This window comes from Poeciliopsis prolifica, unplaced genomic scaffold (genome assembly GCF_027474105.1).
Source record: "Poeciliopsis prolifica strain line A6 unplaced genomic scaffold, Auburn_PproV2 SCAFFOLD069, whole genome shotgun sequence".
In the NCBI taxonomy this organism is placed as follows: Eukaryota; Metazoa; Chordata; class Actinopteri; order Cyprinodontiformes; family Poeciliidae; genus Poeciliopsis; species Poeciliopsis prolifica.
In genome coordinates, this window is record NW_026562444.1 from 1,124,931 (window position 1) to 1,141,734 (window position 16,804).

Below are 16,804 nucleotides of genomic sequence, written 5' to 3' on the forward strand. Positions count from 1 at the left end.
TAGATCCATAACTCTAGATCTATAACTCTAGATCCATAACTCTAGATCTATAACTCTAGATCTATAACTCTAGATCCATAACTCTAGATCTATAACTCTAGATCCATAACTCTAGATCTATAACTCTAGATCTATAACTCTAGATCCATAACTCTAGATCTATAACTCTAGATCTATAACTCTAGATCCATAACTCTAGATCTATAACTCTAGATCTATAACTCTAGATCCATAACTCTAGATCTATAACTCTAGATCCATAACTCTAGATCCATAAGTCTAGATCCATAACTCTAGATCCATAACTCTAGATCTATAACTCTAGATCCATAAGTCTAGATCCATAACTCTAGATCCATAACTCTAGATCTATAACTCTAGATCCATAACTCTAGATCCATAACTCTAGATCTATAACTCTAGATCTATAACTCTAGATCCATAACTCTAGATCTATAACTCTAGATCTATAACTCTAGATCCATAACTCTAGTATAACTCTAGATCCATAACTCTAGATCTATAACTCTAGATCTATAACTCTAGATCTTAACTCTAGATCCATAACTCTAGATCCATAAGTCTAGATCCATAACTCTAGATCCATAACTCTAGATCTATAACTCTAGATCCATAACTCTAGATCCATAACTCTAGATTGTTACTCTTTAGGTCCAAACAGACACACTTCAGTTTTGTTTCTGTTCCACTAGAAAGTTTTGTCTCATCTACACATTTATCTGTTCAGTGACTGGATGGGGTCAAAGGTCACCTGGTAGCGCTGTGTATCATCAGCGTCTCCATGGCATCTGATCTTATTTCCTGTAATGACCTGAGCCAGTGGGAGTCTATAAATATTGAATCAGAGGAGTCCTGGGACTGAACCTTGGGGAACTCCACATGTGACCTCTGACCTCTTCGATGAGAAGTTTCCTGTTGAAACAAGGAAGTCCCAGTTCTCTCTGTGAGACCCAGAACCAACTGAGTTCTGGACCAGAGAGTGAAATGATAATCTGTTCTTTTATTCTGGATTAACAGATTTTGGTTTCCTCCCAGTTTGACTCCAGTTGCACCAGAACGAGCCGACCCCACTGTTGGGCCCGACCCCCGACCCCCAACCCCCGACCCCCAACCCCCGACCCCCGCTGGCCTCCTCTCACCTGGGTGTGAGCGACACTCGGCCAGGTGAGGAGGTCGGGGGTCGGGCCGCTTCCAGCTGGAGGAGAAATCTGACCTTTGACCTGCATCCATAACCAGATTCTTTTAGTCTGAAGGTTTTAATAACCAGATAAAACAGATTCCAGATGGGATCTGCTGAGGAAACGTCTCCAAAACACAAGTTAGAGAAAACAAGACTTTAAAAAATCGGTTCATGGGACTGGAACTTTGGATCAATAATCAATAATCACTGACATAAAATGTACTTGTTTTAATTCTTCTAATAATTAAAACAATCATTATGCAGATCAAATTAATTCTGCTTATTTTTCATGTAATGTATTAGAAATACATTAGAAGATGCAAATAAACAACATTAATTGTTTACGTTTATTTATGCGCATCTTTTCATGTTTACTTGTTTAAAATAAACATTTTTTATTGTGAAAAATGTTTATTTGAAGAAAGAAAAAAACATTTTATTGACCAAAAGTCAACAACAGTTTTCCTTTAGTGAACATTTCCTCATTTTTAGCAAAGCCTGGGAAAACCTGTGAATCAATACATCAATAAAACTCATGTTTCTGATCAACCGATTAATAAAATGAGTATTGATAACTGTTCAATAAACAGATTTATTGAACAAGATGAGGCCCAGGCGACGAGCGCTGAGGAGGAAAACAGATTCATTGTTAAAATCTTTATTATTTGTTCAGTTGTGAGTTTCTGTTGTTCATAACGATCAATCAAGTATTTCAGCCAAATCGATTGATCGTGATGAACTGATGCAGCTGATCAGGTTAGATTTGTCCAACGTTCCAGATTTACTTAAATTAATGAAAAGTTTTTACTGATTGTTTTTTTATTGCTCCAGATTTCAGCGCCGCTCTCTGCCTCCTCCTGGCGGGTCGGGTCCACGAGGTGTTTGGGCCGACCAGAACCAGAACCAGAACCAGAACCAGAACCAGAACCAGAACCAGATCCATCAGGCTGAACCGCTCGTTTATCTGGCCGCCGCCGGCCGGTTAAATATTAACGATCCGTCGGAGAAAACCCACTTTGAACCAGACGGGATCCTTCACTATTTAATACCTACTGGACCCGACCACTTCCAGAACCCGACTGCCTCCAGAACCCGACTGGCTCCAGAACCCGACTGGCTCCAGAACCCGACCGCCTCCAGAACCCGACCGGCTCCAGAACCCGACCGACTCCAGAACCCGACCGGCTCCAGAACCCGACCGACTCCAGAACCCGACCGACTCCAGAACCCGACCGCCTCCAGAACCCGACCGGCTCCAGAACCCGACCGACTCCAGAACCCGACCGGCTCCAGAACCCGACCGACTCCAGAACCCGACCGGCTCCAGATGCTAAACTAAAGGTTTTTTCTTTCCTTCTGGTTCATTAAATCCTCCAAACCGAGAAGTTTTTTTGTTCGTGCGTCTCAGAGAGTCTGAAGTCCTGCATGTTTTCCCTCCATCAAACTTTCTCCTCTTTGGAAACTCTAAAAACACGATCAAATAGGAAACATTAAATCAATCACTCATCGCTGGAGTTTAGATTCTGACAGAAGTTTGGATGAAAACAATCTGAAACTGGACTGAACTTTCATCAGAATGCATCCCTCAGCATGACGCTGCCACCACCATCTGGTATCATGACCCTGGTGAGTTCAGGTTGATAAATGAAGGCCACAAAGTTCACGAGTCGACTGAAGCCTGGACCTGTTGGTCCTTGATTGAATTTTATTTTGATTTATTATCAGTCAAGTTCATTTGTGCATTCAAAGTTTTACTCCTCAAAATCCAAAAGGCACCAGAACACGGAACAGCCAGCGATCTGATGCACAAATATACATCAGACATGTTGTATCTTCAGATATTAGACTAAATGATGTTGTCAACATATGCACACCACACTTTTCAGAAATTTTTCCCATTTTCTTTCTTTTTCACATAACTAACAAATGTCACAAAATGTTGTCAAAAAGACATAAAGATGATGAATATTCCTGGATCCTGTTTCTGAGATTATCAGCAAACAAACTGGAAACGTAGAAAACATTGAATAGATGCTCATTCCTAAACTCCAAGTCTAATATTTCCAGACTGAGACGCTGGTGGTCTGCAGGACGTCTCTGATCATCGTCCTCCGGGTAACGCCGTCCATCAGCATGGCGTCCTTGCTGCCTGATCGATAGATCCACGCAGATCAGAGGAGATAGAGAGGCAGGCCGGTCATGTGACTCTGAGGGAGGCTGTGATTGGCTGTGAGAGGAACGGAAACGTCTGACAGAGGAACGTGTTCTGGAGCTGATCTGGATCCATCCAGGCAGTACTGAAGAAAGGAAACTATAAAACAAATAAAATAAAACAAACATAAAATAAGTCTGGATATAAAAATACATGTTTTTTTAATCATGATCAATGTATGCAATAATTTGAATTTTTGATGAAGCAGAACATCAATTGTTGAACAACCAGCATCATGTGTTGGCAGGACATCAGCCTCCTGGTAAAATGAAGAACGGAGTTCCTCAGGGTGAGTGTTCAGGCCTCTAATCCCTTTGGTCATGATAATGAGGGACTGGATTTAAATTTTTAATCAAGATAACTGCATTTCAATTCAAGAACTCTTTTTGCTGCCAAATTGTTGATTTTATAGACATGTAAGCTCAACAGCAGCAATTTTAATTATTTTAAATTTGTTCTTCAGGTTCTTTAACCATCAGATTGGAGATAAATGTTATTCCATCCATTCAGTTTTCCAGAGTTTCAGGAAGTCCTGGTCGTCCATGGAGAAAAAACGGCAGGATAACGACAGCATTAGCATTAGCAACATGTCTGGCATTGAGATGCTAGTTTAGGCTTGAATAGCTTCACTGATCGGCTAATTCCTTTGAGCACAACGTAAACACAACAATAGTGTTTTCCAGCGACCAATCAGGTGGTTTCAAAGCAAAACTTAACCCCCGGTGAGCCAAGGGCAGCAGCTCGGTCGTCCAGCAGCGGCTGCTGATGCTTGTGCGTCAGATTCAGGGGCGAAACACAAGAATTCACGTCTGTCAGTAAAAATGTTTTTAAAAGAATTAGTCATTTGAAATGAACAAGTTAAAATCTGAGCCCGTCTAAGAACATATTGTATTGATAAGTATTCAGTCCTTTGAGAAGCCTCCACCACCAGCCTGGACTCCACAGGAGAAGCTGCTCAGGTTCTTTGGTTGGCCGGTTTGGTGCCGGTACCAGACAGGAAGCTGAAGATCCATCTTCTTCCTGGATGTTCTCTTCTCACCTCCTCCTAGTTTTCTGCTCTGATGCTCTTTCCTGGACACCAGGGCTGATCCAGGGTTCGTTGTTGGAGGAACACTGATCCATTCCGGTGGGCATTCGCTTCTCAATAACTCCTGAACTTTGACCCCAAGGCCCAGAGGAGTGAAAAAGCAGGCAGAGCATCTTCAGTCAGAAACCTCTTCTGATTCACTGCGACACTGACTGCTACTGGAGACCCTTCCTGCCAACAGCATCACCAGCCACAACGACATGAAGGTTCTCCGTTCGGGCCTCAGTCTCTACGGATAATACCGTAAAAACCACCTGGTAACCTCCAGGTGTTACCAGGATGACCTTTGACCTTCAAATATTATCAGCATGCAGGAGTCTGTGAAGTTGATAAAATCTACAAAATGTTCTCTGGTTGTTTTACACCTTCATCCGCATGAGAAACAGATTTATTTCATTTCTGTTAAAAGCTGATCAATAATTCTGATCATTTGATTCTATTGGAAAAAAAGGTCAGAATGTTTATCTACAAACCAAACTAAGAAACATTTTAACAGAACAAAACAAAGAAAAAAGCAAAAATTAATAGATTTATATGAACTACTGGAGAAACTATTGACCAGCCAGGAGGTTCTGACTGGATCCAACCGGATCCAACCGGTCCTGCTGGTGTCCAGTCTGCGTGTTGGACTTGAACGACCCACTCAGTGTGGATCAAATGAATTGGACCGGTTCTGGACAGACAGCACCGAGTCAATCTCTTTGGGTTCAAACGGCTCATTCAGAGGAGTTCACCATAACAGGAAGTTCCATCAGAGGAGACAGCTGCACTTCCTCCAGTCCAACAGCTCTGCTGCTCTGGGTTCTGCTACTCTGGGTTCTGCTGCTCTGGGTTCTGCTGCTTTGGGTTCTGCTGCTCTGGGTTCTGCTACTCTGGGTTCTGCTGCTTTGGGTTCTGCTGCTGGGTTCTGCTACTCTGGGTTCTGCTGCTCTGGGTTCTGCTGCTCTGGGTTCTGCTGCTCTGGGTTCTGCTACTCTGGGTTCTGCTACTCTGGGTTCTGCTGCTCTGGGTTCTGCTGCTCTGGGTTCTGCTGCTCTGGGTTCTGCTACTCTGGGTTCTGCTGCTCTCTGGGTTCTGCTACTCTGGGTTCTGCTGCTCTGGGTTCTGCTACTCTGGGTTCTGCTGCTCTGGGTTCTGCTGCTTTGGGTTCTGCTGCTCTGGGTTCTGCTGCTCTGGGTTCTGCTGCTTTGGGTTCTGCTGCTCTGGGTTCTGCTACTCTGGGTTCTGCTACTCTGGGTTCTGCTGCTCTGGGTTCTGCTACTTTGGGTTCTGCTGCTTTGGGTTCTGCTACTTTGGGTTCTGCTACTTTGGGTTCTGCTGCTCTGGGTTCTGCTGCTCTGGGTTCTGCTACTCTGGTTCTGCTGCTCTGGGTTCTGCTACTCTGGGTTCTGCTACTCTGGGTTCTGGTGCTCTGGGTTCTGCTGCTTTGGGTTCTGCTGCTCTGGGTTCTGCTACTCTGGGTTCTGCTGCTCTGGGTTCTGCTGCTTTGGTTCTGCTGCTTTGGTTCTGGTGCTCTGGGTTCTGCTACTCTGGGTTCTGCTGCTCTGGGTTCTGCTACTCTGGGTTCTGCTGCTCTGGGTTCTGCTACTCTGGGTTCTGGTGCTCTGGGTTCTGCTGCTTTGGGTTCTGCTGCTCTGGGTTCTGCTGCTCTGGGTTCTGCTGCTCTGGGTTCTGCTGCTTTGGGTTCTGCTGCTCTGGGTTCTGCTACTCTGGGTTCTGCTACTCTGGGTTCTGCTGCTTTGGGTTCTGCTACTCTGGGTTCTGCTACTCTGGGTTCTGCTGCTCTGGGTTCTGCTGCTCTGGGTTCTGCTACTCTGGGTTCTGCTACTCTGGGTTCTGCTACTCTGGGTTCTGCTGCTCTGGGTTCTGCTACTCTGGGTTCTGCTACTCTGGGTTCTGCTGCTCTGGGTTCTGCTGCTTTGGGTTCTGCTACTCTGGGTTCTGCTGCTCTGGGTTCTGCTGCTCTGGGTTCTGCTGCTCTGGGTTCTGCTGCTTTGGGTTCTGCTGCTCTGGGTTCTGCTGCTCTGGGTTCTGCTGCTTTGGGTTCTGCTGCTTTGGGTTCTGCTACTTTGGGTTCTGCTGCTTTGGGTTCTGCTACTTTGGGTTCTGCTGCTTTGGGTTCTGCTGCTCTGGGTTCTGCTGCTCTGGGTTCTGCTGCTCTCGGTCCGGTTGATGTGAACTTAAATGAACACCAGGAGAAAATCCTACTGCTAAAATCTGATGCCAGTCAAATTTTGTTTTCCATCAGGTGAAGAAGGAAGTTGTGTTCAGTGTCTTCTTCTGAGTGGTTCATGTTGTTTCCTTCAGTGCTTCTTGGTGCAGCGCCCCACAGGCGAGGAAAGGAACAGGTTGCTCAATGAGTTCGGATCGTTTGGCTCAGTGCGGTGTGAAAGAGAACCACAGCAGCTGGACATGGAACAAATGTTGCCATTTTGGTTCCCAATCGAACCGAGTCCACTGCACTATCAGGTGTGAAAACAGTAAAAGCAGCTGAGCTGGAGTTGCCGCTCCTGAAGCATCCATCCCTGTCCAGCAGGTCGAGACATGCCGCTGCACTGCTCTATTCCTATCTCCATCCACCTCTGTTCTATCAGGCTGAGTGGGACGGAGCAGGAAAAACCGGAAAAAGACGGATCCAACTGCTGTTTGAGTCATGTGTGGTCTGGAGGAACTGATCTGAGCCGGAGTGGGAGGAGCTGATGAAGGAACCTGCATCCAGCTTCTGTCCCTCCAGACACTGTGGTCTGAATCAGGCTGTCCTGGAAAACCTCCAGACTGGAGCCAAGAAGCTTCCTGATCCACCTCATCTTACTCCCAAGGAGGAAAACTATCATCTGGTAAACCCCCCACCTCCTGTATGACAGATAATTAATGCCCACCACCAGTTTCCTTCTTCACTAGATGTTTTCAGAAACAAGAAGCCGTAAAAACTAGGAGTGCATCAATTACAATTTTCTGACCAATTTTTAAATTCTGATTTCAGCCAATACCGTTTTTGTTGAAAACGTTGAGTTAATCAAAGATTTGAGGTTGATTTTCAGAGCTTTGCAGAGACAGATAAGATTAGTGGATACGATTCGTTACTCATGAACCGGCACATATCAGGGAGCCCTGAGCTGAAACCTGCTGCCTGGGTTATGAACACCTGGACTGATTCTACTGCGATGAGCCTCATCTTCAGGTTTTATGTCTGTTTGTCAGACAGTCCTGGAGTTTTCTGCTGTAGAACAGAATCTATTAGATATTTATGCCATGTTTCGATAATGATTCCTGTATTATTATCTAATATCACTTGCAAAAGTCTACTGACACCTTTCAGCTGTGTTTCAATGAAATTGTTACGTAAAATCTGAGAGAACTTTTCAAAAGTTGCAAAAAAGAAAATGTGAATGACTTGTTTTTCAATCTTCAGGCTACGCAGAATGTGATATTTCATCAGAAGCATGGCTGGAATAAGAGAGACTAAGAAACAGCATGGACCACTAGTCTCAGTGACAATACAAGAACGGGCTTAGAAATGTTTCCGACTTTCATGCCTCTGGTAAGGCACAGACCAGCAGTTGATGGGAGTCTTTGCTACATCAACTGCAGAAAAACACATTTTGTGTTTCTATCTCCCCTCCAGCACATTTATTCCATTGCAGAAAATCGGAAAACCAGCTCAAAACTTTTTGGAAGTGGAGAAACTTTTTTGTGTCCTTCAGCTGTTTGAATGCAATATTTCGAAATTCGCATTAAAATAATAGAAACATGGATACTATCGTCAATAAATAAACACTTCTGATTGGTGTCAAACAAGCTGCAAACACACGAATGATGCAAACTCCAAAACACAAAAACAAAAAGCAAAAACCAACAATTAACTAAACAAATGCAAATAAAAATCCTGCAAATGCAGAAAAATTCTGCGATCAATAAACAAATTCCTGCAGCAACAGGAAATAGGAGAAGAATGAAGGAATTTGTGGCATTTATAGATAAAATAATTGCATGTATGAAATGCTGCAAACAAAGTCCTCCAGAGCTTGAGAGGGAGTCGACTGAAACACATACAGACCCTCAGTAAAGACGGAACGATCTGAAGAAAGTTGGAGGAACGACAAAAAGCTCCATTAAACTTCATGTGTTTCACTTTTACAACAGGAGCATAAATATGTTGATCCAACATTGCAGCACATGGAGACTCCTGTGTGCAGGGATGACGAGGTTGAGCATCATGTTCAATTATATTGCTAATAAAACATAAGACAAACATATAAGCCATGCTGTTATGCATTACAGATCAGGTTAGCATTTGGGCGAATATAACCTATTTCTGCTGCCTTTATGTAGAAGCACAATACAAATGGATCTTAAAACTCATTTTATGATTTTTTAAAGCTGAAGAGTTTTTCTGTTCCTCTGTTTCTGTAGGTTGAATTTTCAGTTATCAGGTTTGTTTTAGGAACCACGGCCACACAGACCGCTCTAGGAAAATATGATATTTGCATTTAACGTGTGGCTTCAGTAATGAGGCAGTGATGCTTTGGGAGTCAGAAATCAACACTGAACGATGATGTTTGGGTGAAAAGAGCCTTATTTGGTGGTAAATAATCAGTAACTGGGCTGAATCTTTATTTAAAGTAATTATTTATTGATCAAAAACTCCACAGAAAGTGAAAATGGTCTGTGCTAATTTTATTATTCCAATATATAAAGGAAGTGTAAAATATTTTAAGGAGACTCAGTAGCAGAAATGAAATAAAACAATGTTTGAGCTGTAAAATATGACATCATTTAAAGCTCAAACAGTGAAACCGTGAAAGTAGAAACCGTGAAGGAAATATGATATTTCTGTTTATCTCATGTGAGGAAAGTTATGCATCATTTCCCACACTGTGCCTGACTTCTTTACACTAAAACCTTCAGAGTATAAAACACATGCAGCTCAGTACAGCAGCTTTGGGAAGTAAAAACTTTTGTGGGATTTTGAAATTATTTTTTCTGAATTTTAGTCAGTTTTAAAGGACTACAGAAAATTCAAGGTGAATTGAAGCTGTTTGTGGAAATAGCTGAATTTTGTCAGTAAAACACGGTCAGAGGAAAGATTTGGTTCTGCTGAAGGATCACTTTCTCCATCTGTTCTCTCTGATAACCACATTAATATTTCATGACAGCAACAGCAACGGGGAACAGGCAAGGTTCTGTTCGCCCGGGCTGTTCCGAACAACTCATGTTTATCTCAGAGATTATTAGAGGAACCAGAGTGAAAAAGAAGCGATTTTACTCGGCAGTAATCAGAAAACATAACATGGCCACAGACTGGGGAGAAACTCTACACCGACTCCAGATCCGCGATCCGGAGCCGCGGCTTACAAACAACCAACTCACACCGGTTTAAACTGACGGACGGCCACGGGAGCCAATCAGCGGCCGCTGTCCGCCTAAGCCTTGTTCATTTCACTCCATCGACCAATCAGAGCGGCGCTGTGTCGGAGTGCGTCACCAGAGCAGAATGTGAATGTGGGCACGCGCTGCTCTGCTCCCATCCCCCCACAGCAACAAGGAGTAATGGCGGCTGCTTTTTTTCTGAGTGCCGCTTTGTCCCGCTCTCAGTCAGCCTGTAACAGACATGAGTTCATAAGTGGGTAAGAAAACAGAGGATTGCGCCTCATGAGCACATAATTATTACGATGATTTTCTGTTTCCCGCACTCTTGTCATCGCATGTTTTTGTTATGTCGCACTGTTTTTTGGTTTTTTCCACTTCTGGTCCTCCTCCTCCTCGGCGGGGCTTTTCTCTGTGGGCTCCAACAATGGAGGAAATGAGGCCAGCAGCTTGTTCACACCAAACTACACGTTAAAACTGCGCTCTAGTGCGTTTACTCGACGGATAGTGCGTGTTTGTGCGTGGGGCTACCTTCCCGCACGGGTTTTGAGTGAAGTGTGTGTGAAAAAAACGTGTAGAGTGTGAAGTGCGCACATTCAGAGCTGAGAGGGAGTTTCAAAAATGGACGTTATGAAGGGGGAGGGGCGAGCAGCCGAGCGGGGCCGACCACCGCCTCCATTAAACTGCTTTTCTCCCTCAAACTCTCCCAGCAGAGCAGAAAAAACACTGTTATCCACCAAAACCGACTGTTTTCTAACAGTTTTCCCCATTTAAGCGCTTGTAATCCCTCTCCGCGGTGGTGGGCGGGAGAACCGGTCCGGGTTCGCCTCCTGATTCCCCCAGCCGGCCATCAATCAATCAAACTGACACCACGTCAAACGGAGCGCTCGTTTATTCGATAAATTCACTGCGCAGCTCGGTTCGGACCCGTTTTCTGGCCTCCACGGTGTCGGACCGGCTCTGTGCGGTCCGTTCCGCTGCCTTTAATCGGTTCGGATTATTTGTTTTTAGCGGAATAGGGACGGTTGCATGGGGAGAACAGAAGGGGGCGTGGCCTAAGCAGATAGAAATTCTACCCATTGTTCCACTCCGGCGCGCGAAGAAAACACCTCTGTGCGGCCAGCAGCCAATCAGCGGCCGGCGACCTCCGCGAGGCCCCGCCCATAAGCCTATATTAAAGGCTCGGCCGTGAGCACCGTCGGCCACTGGCACAATCTAATCCAGCTAGATCCGCAGCCGAGCAGAGGGGATTTACTTTATTCCAGCTTTCCTTTCAGCCGTCCTTTATTTTATTGAACTAAAACAATGGCGGACACGCAGGTGGACTCTGGCTCGGATATCTCTGCCAAGGTAAGCCGCCGCTCACCTTCCCCTTCCTCCCTGAGCCCCTCTCCAGCTTTACGCGTCTCCAGGCTGTAACCTAGATTTTCACCAAACCTTTCTCGCGCTCATTCGAGCTCAAAGGACCATAGGAACCAGTGATCCAGTAACCGGACCGAACCAGCCGGTGATCCCGGTACTGATGGGGAGAGAGACAGGGGCCAGTAAATGGACCCCTAGAATAAAGCTGGGAGTCGGAGCTCCGCATCATGGAGGTCTGCGCCTCCAGCGCCGCGTCTCATTGTCCGGAGAGGAAGAGTCTGCGCGGGGTTCTTTGTTTATACAAGCGGCTCGGTTCTGCCGTCCAGCCCGAACCGGTGCGTTACGCACGGCGCGCTCTCCAACACGCACTTATCGCGTTTTTCCGCTACTCTTATCACCAATTGAGGCGCCGAATCTCACATTTTTTCCCTCCTTCGCGTCCGGAGAGATGCTGGAAGTGATTTACATTCAGAGGAGAATCAGGTTCGGACTTTCTGGGGGGTCCAATCTCCTCCCGGATGTGTGTGTCGGCGGAGCGGCCGGGGCTCCGGCGGCGCTCCGGTTCGGATGTGGAGTGAAGTTGAAGCGTTTGAATGGAGCGCGGAGCGGCAGGAATTCACGCTGTCAACTTTCACCTCCTCCGGCTTGTTGGTTCTTGTCGGTCCATCTCTGGTTCTGTGTGTGACCCAACAGGCACCTGCCGGCCGCCGCAGTCCGACCCGGTTTGTTTACGGACTGGTTCGGGTCGCCGCATGGGAGCCGCGCGGCTTCCGCTTCTTCTTCAGCGTTTTTTTCCTCTTGCAGCGTGTTTCGATTGTATCTCGGGGGGAAACTTTTTCTGTCTCATTTTGTAACCTTCTTCATTGTGTGCGCCTGCGTGCGTGTGCGCGGGCGCGTGGAGGTGTGATGTGACGGCGCTGGTTTTCCCCTTTGTGGTTCTCCCTCCGCCGTTCCGGCTGTGAGCCCACTTGTTTTGGCTTCAGCCGGACTTTGGTTCTGGTTTGGTGAAACTTTGACCGGTTCTGGTCGGGGCGGAGGTGCGTACCGTGTTTCCGCGGCGGCGGCGCGGCGGGCAAACGGCAGCGCGGCTCCGGCTGGTAATGAATGAACATCCGGAGGGAGGCAGAAAGGGGAAAGTTCGGGCCGGAATTAGGCGTTTTAATCCGGGGGGCGCCTGCTGCCTCTATTTTTAGTTCTGGAGCATTTTTACGCACACACGTCCTTTTACGCGTAGCGCGCAGCACGCGCTCTTCGGCGCTTCTAAACAGCTTAATGGATTCCAACCAATGAGATTATATTAAGCAATTAATCAATAACTGTATGTGCGTGGGCGCGCGTGTTGCGGGGCGCGCGGGGGAGGAGCGTGTTTCCGGTGAAAGTGTTTGTGTGGACGCGGTTTAACGGCGCGTTTCGGTTCCGTTCGGACCCGCAGCCTTTGCCATGTGTCGTTTTCTATTGTCCTCCGTTACAACAAGCAGCCAGCAGCAGCAGCGTGCGTCGCTCTCCTCCGCCTCCTCTTCATCACCTCCTCCCCTCCTGCGCCCTCCTGTGTTATTTTAAATCGAGCAATGCATCCTGGGTATCGCAGTGCTTCTCCCGGGCGTGTCTCGTGACATGGCAGCAATGGCAGCGGGCTGAGGACTACAATACCCAGAGTTCCCCTGGGGCCACATCAAAGTATCAGATTACAACACATTAGAGCGGATGGAGGGGGAGGAGGCAGGGGAGGATCTGCAGAGGATCTGCTGGCTAACTGAACAATGTGCAGCTGTAAGTAGGCCAGTGGGTAGAAGGGCAGCGCTAACCGCTACGCTAACGCTAATGCTGCTTCTGCTGCAGGACCTGAAGGAGAAGAAGTTGGCAGAGGAGAAGGAGAACGGCAAGGATGCTGCCACCAACGGGAAGGTAGGGCCCCAAACTTTACCTGTTAAGGGCCCAAAACTTCAGCTGTAAAGGGATGAAAACTTTAGCTGACGGCTGCTCTTCCTGCAGGAGAACGAGGAGAACGGCGAGCCCGAGGTAGACGAGGAGGAGGTGGATGAGGAGGAAGAGGAAGAAGAGGAGGACGACGGAGAAGGTGGGACGCCATCTGTTACCGTGGGAACGGAAGGGGTGGGTGTTTCTAAAACCTCCAGACCTTTGACCTCTTTCTGCTTCCTGCAGGAGATGAGGAGGACGAGGAAGATGATGAAGACGAGATCGAGGGCGGCACAAAACGGGCAGCTGAGGACGACGACGAAGACGACGAGGTGAGCTGCCGGCAGCCCTGACCCCGTCCTGATCCTGTCCTGACCCCGTCCTGACCCCGTCCTGACCCCGTCCTGACCCCGTCTCCTCTCTTCTTTCAGGACGATGTCGAAACCAAGAAGCAGAAAACCGACGATTGATGCGTTTCCGCGCGGCGCCGACCTGCTGAACCACTTCCTGGTTCTTCACCTCTGACCTCTCTGACACGTCACAGGTGGAGGGGCGGGAGGACTGATCTAAAGGAAAAAATAATAAAAAACCCAACATGGTCATTAGCAAGTAGAGTTCAACAAGCATCACCACGTCCACCCCCCCCATCTCCCTGACCTCTGACCTCCAGGCTGCAAGACAAATTTTCTAGAGGACCCGCCGCAGAAATCTGGCTTCTCTTCAGCAACAACAACCCAGCGAAGAATTTGTTTGTATTTTTATTTACATTTTATATTTTTGTACATATTGTTAGGAGGGGGGGCAGCTTCTCTCTCGGCAGCGATCTCGTCAGACCAAATCGGTGCTTCTTCTGAAACAAAAAGATTTTACTTGGTTGACCATGTTACAATATCTCAGAACCTAGAAAACCTGTAAAAAAAAGCTAAAAAAAGAATAAAAGCTGAAAGGCAACCTGTTAACGCCGCTGAACTCAGAGCATTCCAGTAAATTTAATGTATGTACTTTAGCTGTACCATAACTAGTTTGTTTGTATGGGAGGGTAAGGCCAAAGAGAAGAGCCTCTGTTTCCTTTGTTCTTTTTTTTCTTTGTCAGCGACATTTTGTTTTATGACGGCCTGTTTTGATGTATGTGCGAAGTTTGTTGTTTGACAATAAACCGGACTTTTATTTTGTGAGTTGTACTTCACATCTCTGCCTGGTTTCATTTCCTCTTCCTGGCGGCGGGAAAACCCGCTCAAGGTGAATCAGGAAGTCGCTCCGGAAATGTTGATTTACAACATGCATGACCTACAAAACGCAGATTTCTAGATTTATCTGAGAAAAACGTCTAATCTGGATGAGCTTTTTTATGAAAATCAAAACTGTTGAAAATTAAACCTGTTTTTGCCTCCAAAATGTCTCAAATTAATTTTAGAGCTTTACTTCATTTAAATTCATATTTTTGAAAAGTCAATTTGATTCAGAAATTCTATCACAATATTTCAGTTTGTGATAAAATTCCTGAAATAAATGGACTTTAATAGCCAACATGTTTGATGTCTCAGTGTCTTTTATTATGATTACATCATAATGAAAAACACAGAAATGAATTTATCTTAAAGTCGTCGGTTTTAAAAGGTAAATCTGACAAATGAGTCTCATCAGGATGTGTATTTTAATTTACTGAATATATTTATTGTCCCACTGTGGAAATTCAGGTGTAACAGCATAACTGAGGTATGTAGATTCACGCAGCAAAATCCAAAAGTAGTATTGTATATACTTGAAAAGATTAAGAATAAAATATTGCAAAGATAACACAAAATCAAGTTATAAGAAATAAAATATACCATCCAAGTGAGTATATATATATTTGAGTGGGATTAATTCTTTTAAATGTTCATTATGTGTATTTATTACACTGTATGAAAATAAAAACAGCACAGATGTAATTCAAAATGAGCAGTAGGGGTGTGAATACTTCCTGGTTTATTAGGAGCAGCCGCTGGAAGGATCTGTGTTGACGCTACTTAGCACGCCGCGGATGCAGCCGCGGATGCAGCCGCCTGTCACTGCAGGTCAGCAGCATCACACATGGAGACACGACTGTAAGATCCAACATTTGGTTTAAAACCATTCTAACAGCACAGGCTGGCTAGACATCCTCACTCAGAACCAGCAGATCCCAGGGAACTCTGGGATGTTGAGTCCAGATGATCCTGGGTCCAACATAGACCACTGAACCGGAACCAGTCACTGATCTAATATCTGCTGTTTCTTCATGTGGGTTGAACAATTTTTACGACTGGAACCAACCACCCAACAAACTAACTGATTTCTGAAGTTGCTTCAGCAGAAACATGTCGGAGTCTGAACCTGGTAGGAGGATCTGATGGTAGAAGGATCTGATGGTAGGAGGTTCTGATGGTAGGACGTTCTGATGGTAGCAGGATCTGATGGTAGAGGATCTGATGGTAGGACGTTCTGATGGTAGGAGGTTCTGATGGTAGAAGGATCTGATGGTAGGAGGATCTGATGGTAGAAGGATCTGATGGTAGGAGGATCTGATGGTAGGAGGTTTTGATGGTAGAAGGATCTGATGGTAGGAGGATCTGATGGTAGGACGTTCTGATGGTAGGAGGTTCTGATGGTAGGAGGATCTGATGGTAGGAGGATCTGATGGTAGAAGGATCTGATGGTAGAAGGATCTGTTGGAAGAAGGATCTGATGGTAGGAGGTTCTGATGGTAGGAGGTTCTGATGGTAGAAGGATCTTATGGTAGGAGGATCTGATGGTAGGAGGATCTGATGGTAGAAGGATCTGTTGGTAGAAGGATCTGATGGTAGAAGGATCTGATGGTAGAAGGATCTGTTGGTAGAAGGATCTGATGGTAGGAGGCTCTGATGGTAGGAGGTTCTGATGGTAGGAGGTTCTGATGGTAGGAGGATCTGATGGTAGGAGGATTTGATGGTAGGAGGTTCTGATGGTAGAAGGATCTGATGGTAGGAGGATCTGATGGTAGAAGGATCTCATGGTAGAAGGATCTGATGGTAGGAGGATCTGATGGTAGGAGGATTTGATGGTAGGAGGTTCTGATGGTAGAAGGATCTGATGGTAGGAGGATCTGATGGTAGGAGGATTTGATGGTAGGAGGATCTGATGGTAGGAGGATTTGATGGTAGGAGGTTCTGATGGTAGGAGGCTCTGATGGTAGGAGGATCTGATGGTAGGAGGATCTGATGGTAGGAGGATCTGATGGTAGGACGTTCTGATGGTAGGAGGTTCTGATGGTAGGAGGATCTGATGGTAGAAGGATCTGATGGTAGGAGGATCTGATGGTAGGAGGATCTGATGGTAGAAGAATCTGATGGTAGGAGGATCTGATGGTAGGAGGATTTGATGGTAGGAGGCTCTGATGGTAGGACGATCTGATGGTAGGAGGATCTCATGGTAGAAGGATCTGATGGTAGGAGGTTCTGATGGTAGGAGGATCTGATGGTAGAAGGATCTGATGGTAGGAGGATCTGATGGTAGGAGGATCTGATGGTAGGACGTTCTGATGGTAGGAGGTTCTGATGGTAGGAGGATCTGATGGTAGAAGGATCTGATGGTAGGAGGCTCTGATGGTAGGAGGATCTGATGGTAGGAGGATCTGATGGTAGAAGAATCTGATGGTAGG

The 16,804-nt window shown here is 46.0% G+C and overlaps 1 protein-coding gene across 1 annotated transcript; it reads left to right on the forward strand.

Annotated features, from left to right (window-relative positions):
- Positions 1 to 11,050: 11,050 nt before the first annotated feature.
- On the forward strand, positions 11,051 to 14,327 carry LOC129351761 (prothymosin alpha-B-like). The gene is made up of 5 exons (XM_055020668.1): positions 11,051 to 11,217; positions 13,069 to 13,134; positions 13,222 to 13,306; positions 13,393 to 13,478; positions 13,578 to 14,327. The coding sequence occupies exons 1-5, from the start codon at positions 11,173 to 11,175 to the stop codon at positions 13,614 to 13,616; spliced, it is 321 nt and encodes a 106-aa protein (XP_054876643.1). The 5' UTR covers positions 11,051 to 11,172; the 3' UTR covers positions 13,617 to 14,327.
- Positions 14,328 to 16,804: the final 2,477 nt, after the last annotated feature.

Coding starts and splice junctions, on each gene's coding strand:
- LOC129351761 (XM_055020668.1), top strand. CDS start 11,173: ATGGCGGACACGCAGGTGGACTCTGGCTCGGATATCTCTGCCAAG. Junction 13,307..13,392: donor AGAGGAGGACGACGGAGAAG/GTGGGACGCCAT, acceptor TGCTTCCTGCAG/GAGATGAGGAGGACGAGGAA. Junction 13,479..13,577: donor ACGACGACGAAGACGACGAG/GTGAGCTGCCGG, acceptor CTCTTCTTTCAG/GACGATGTCGAAACCAAGAA.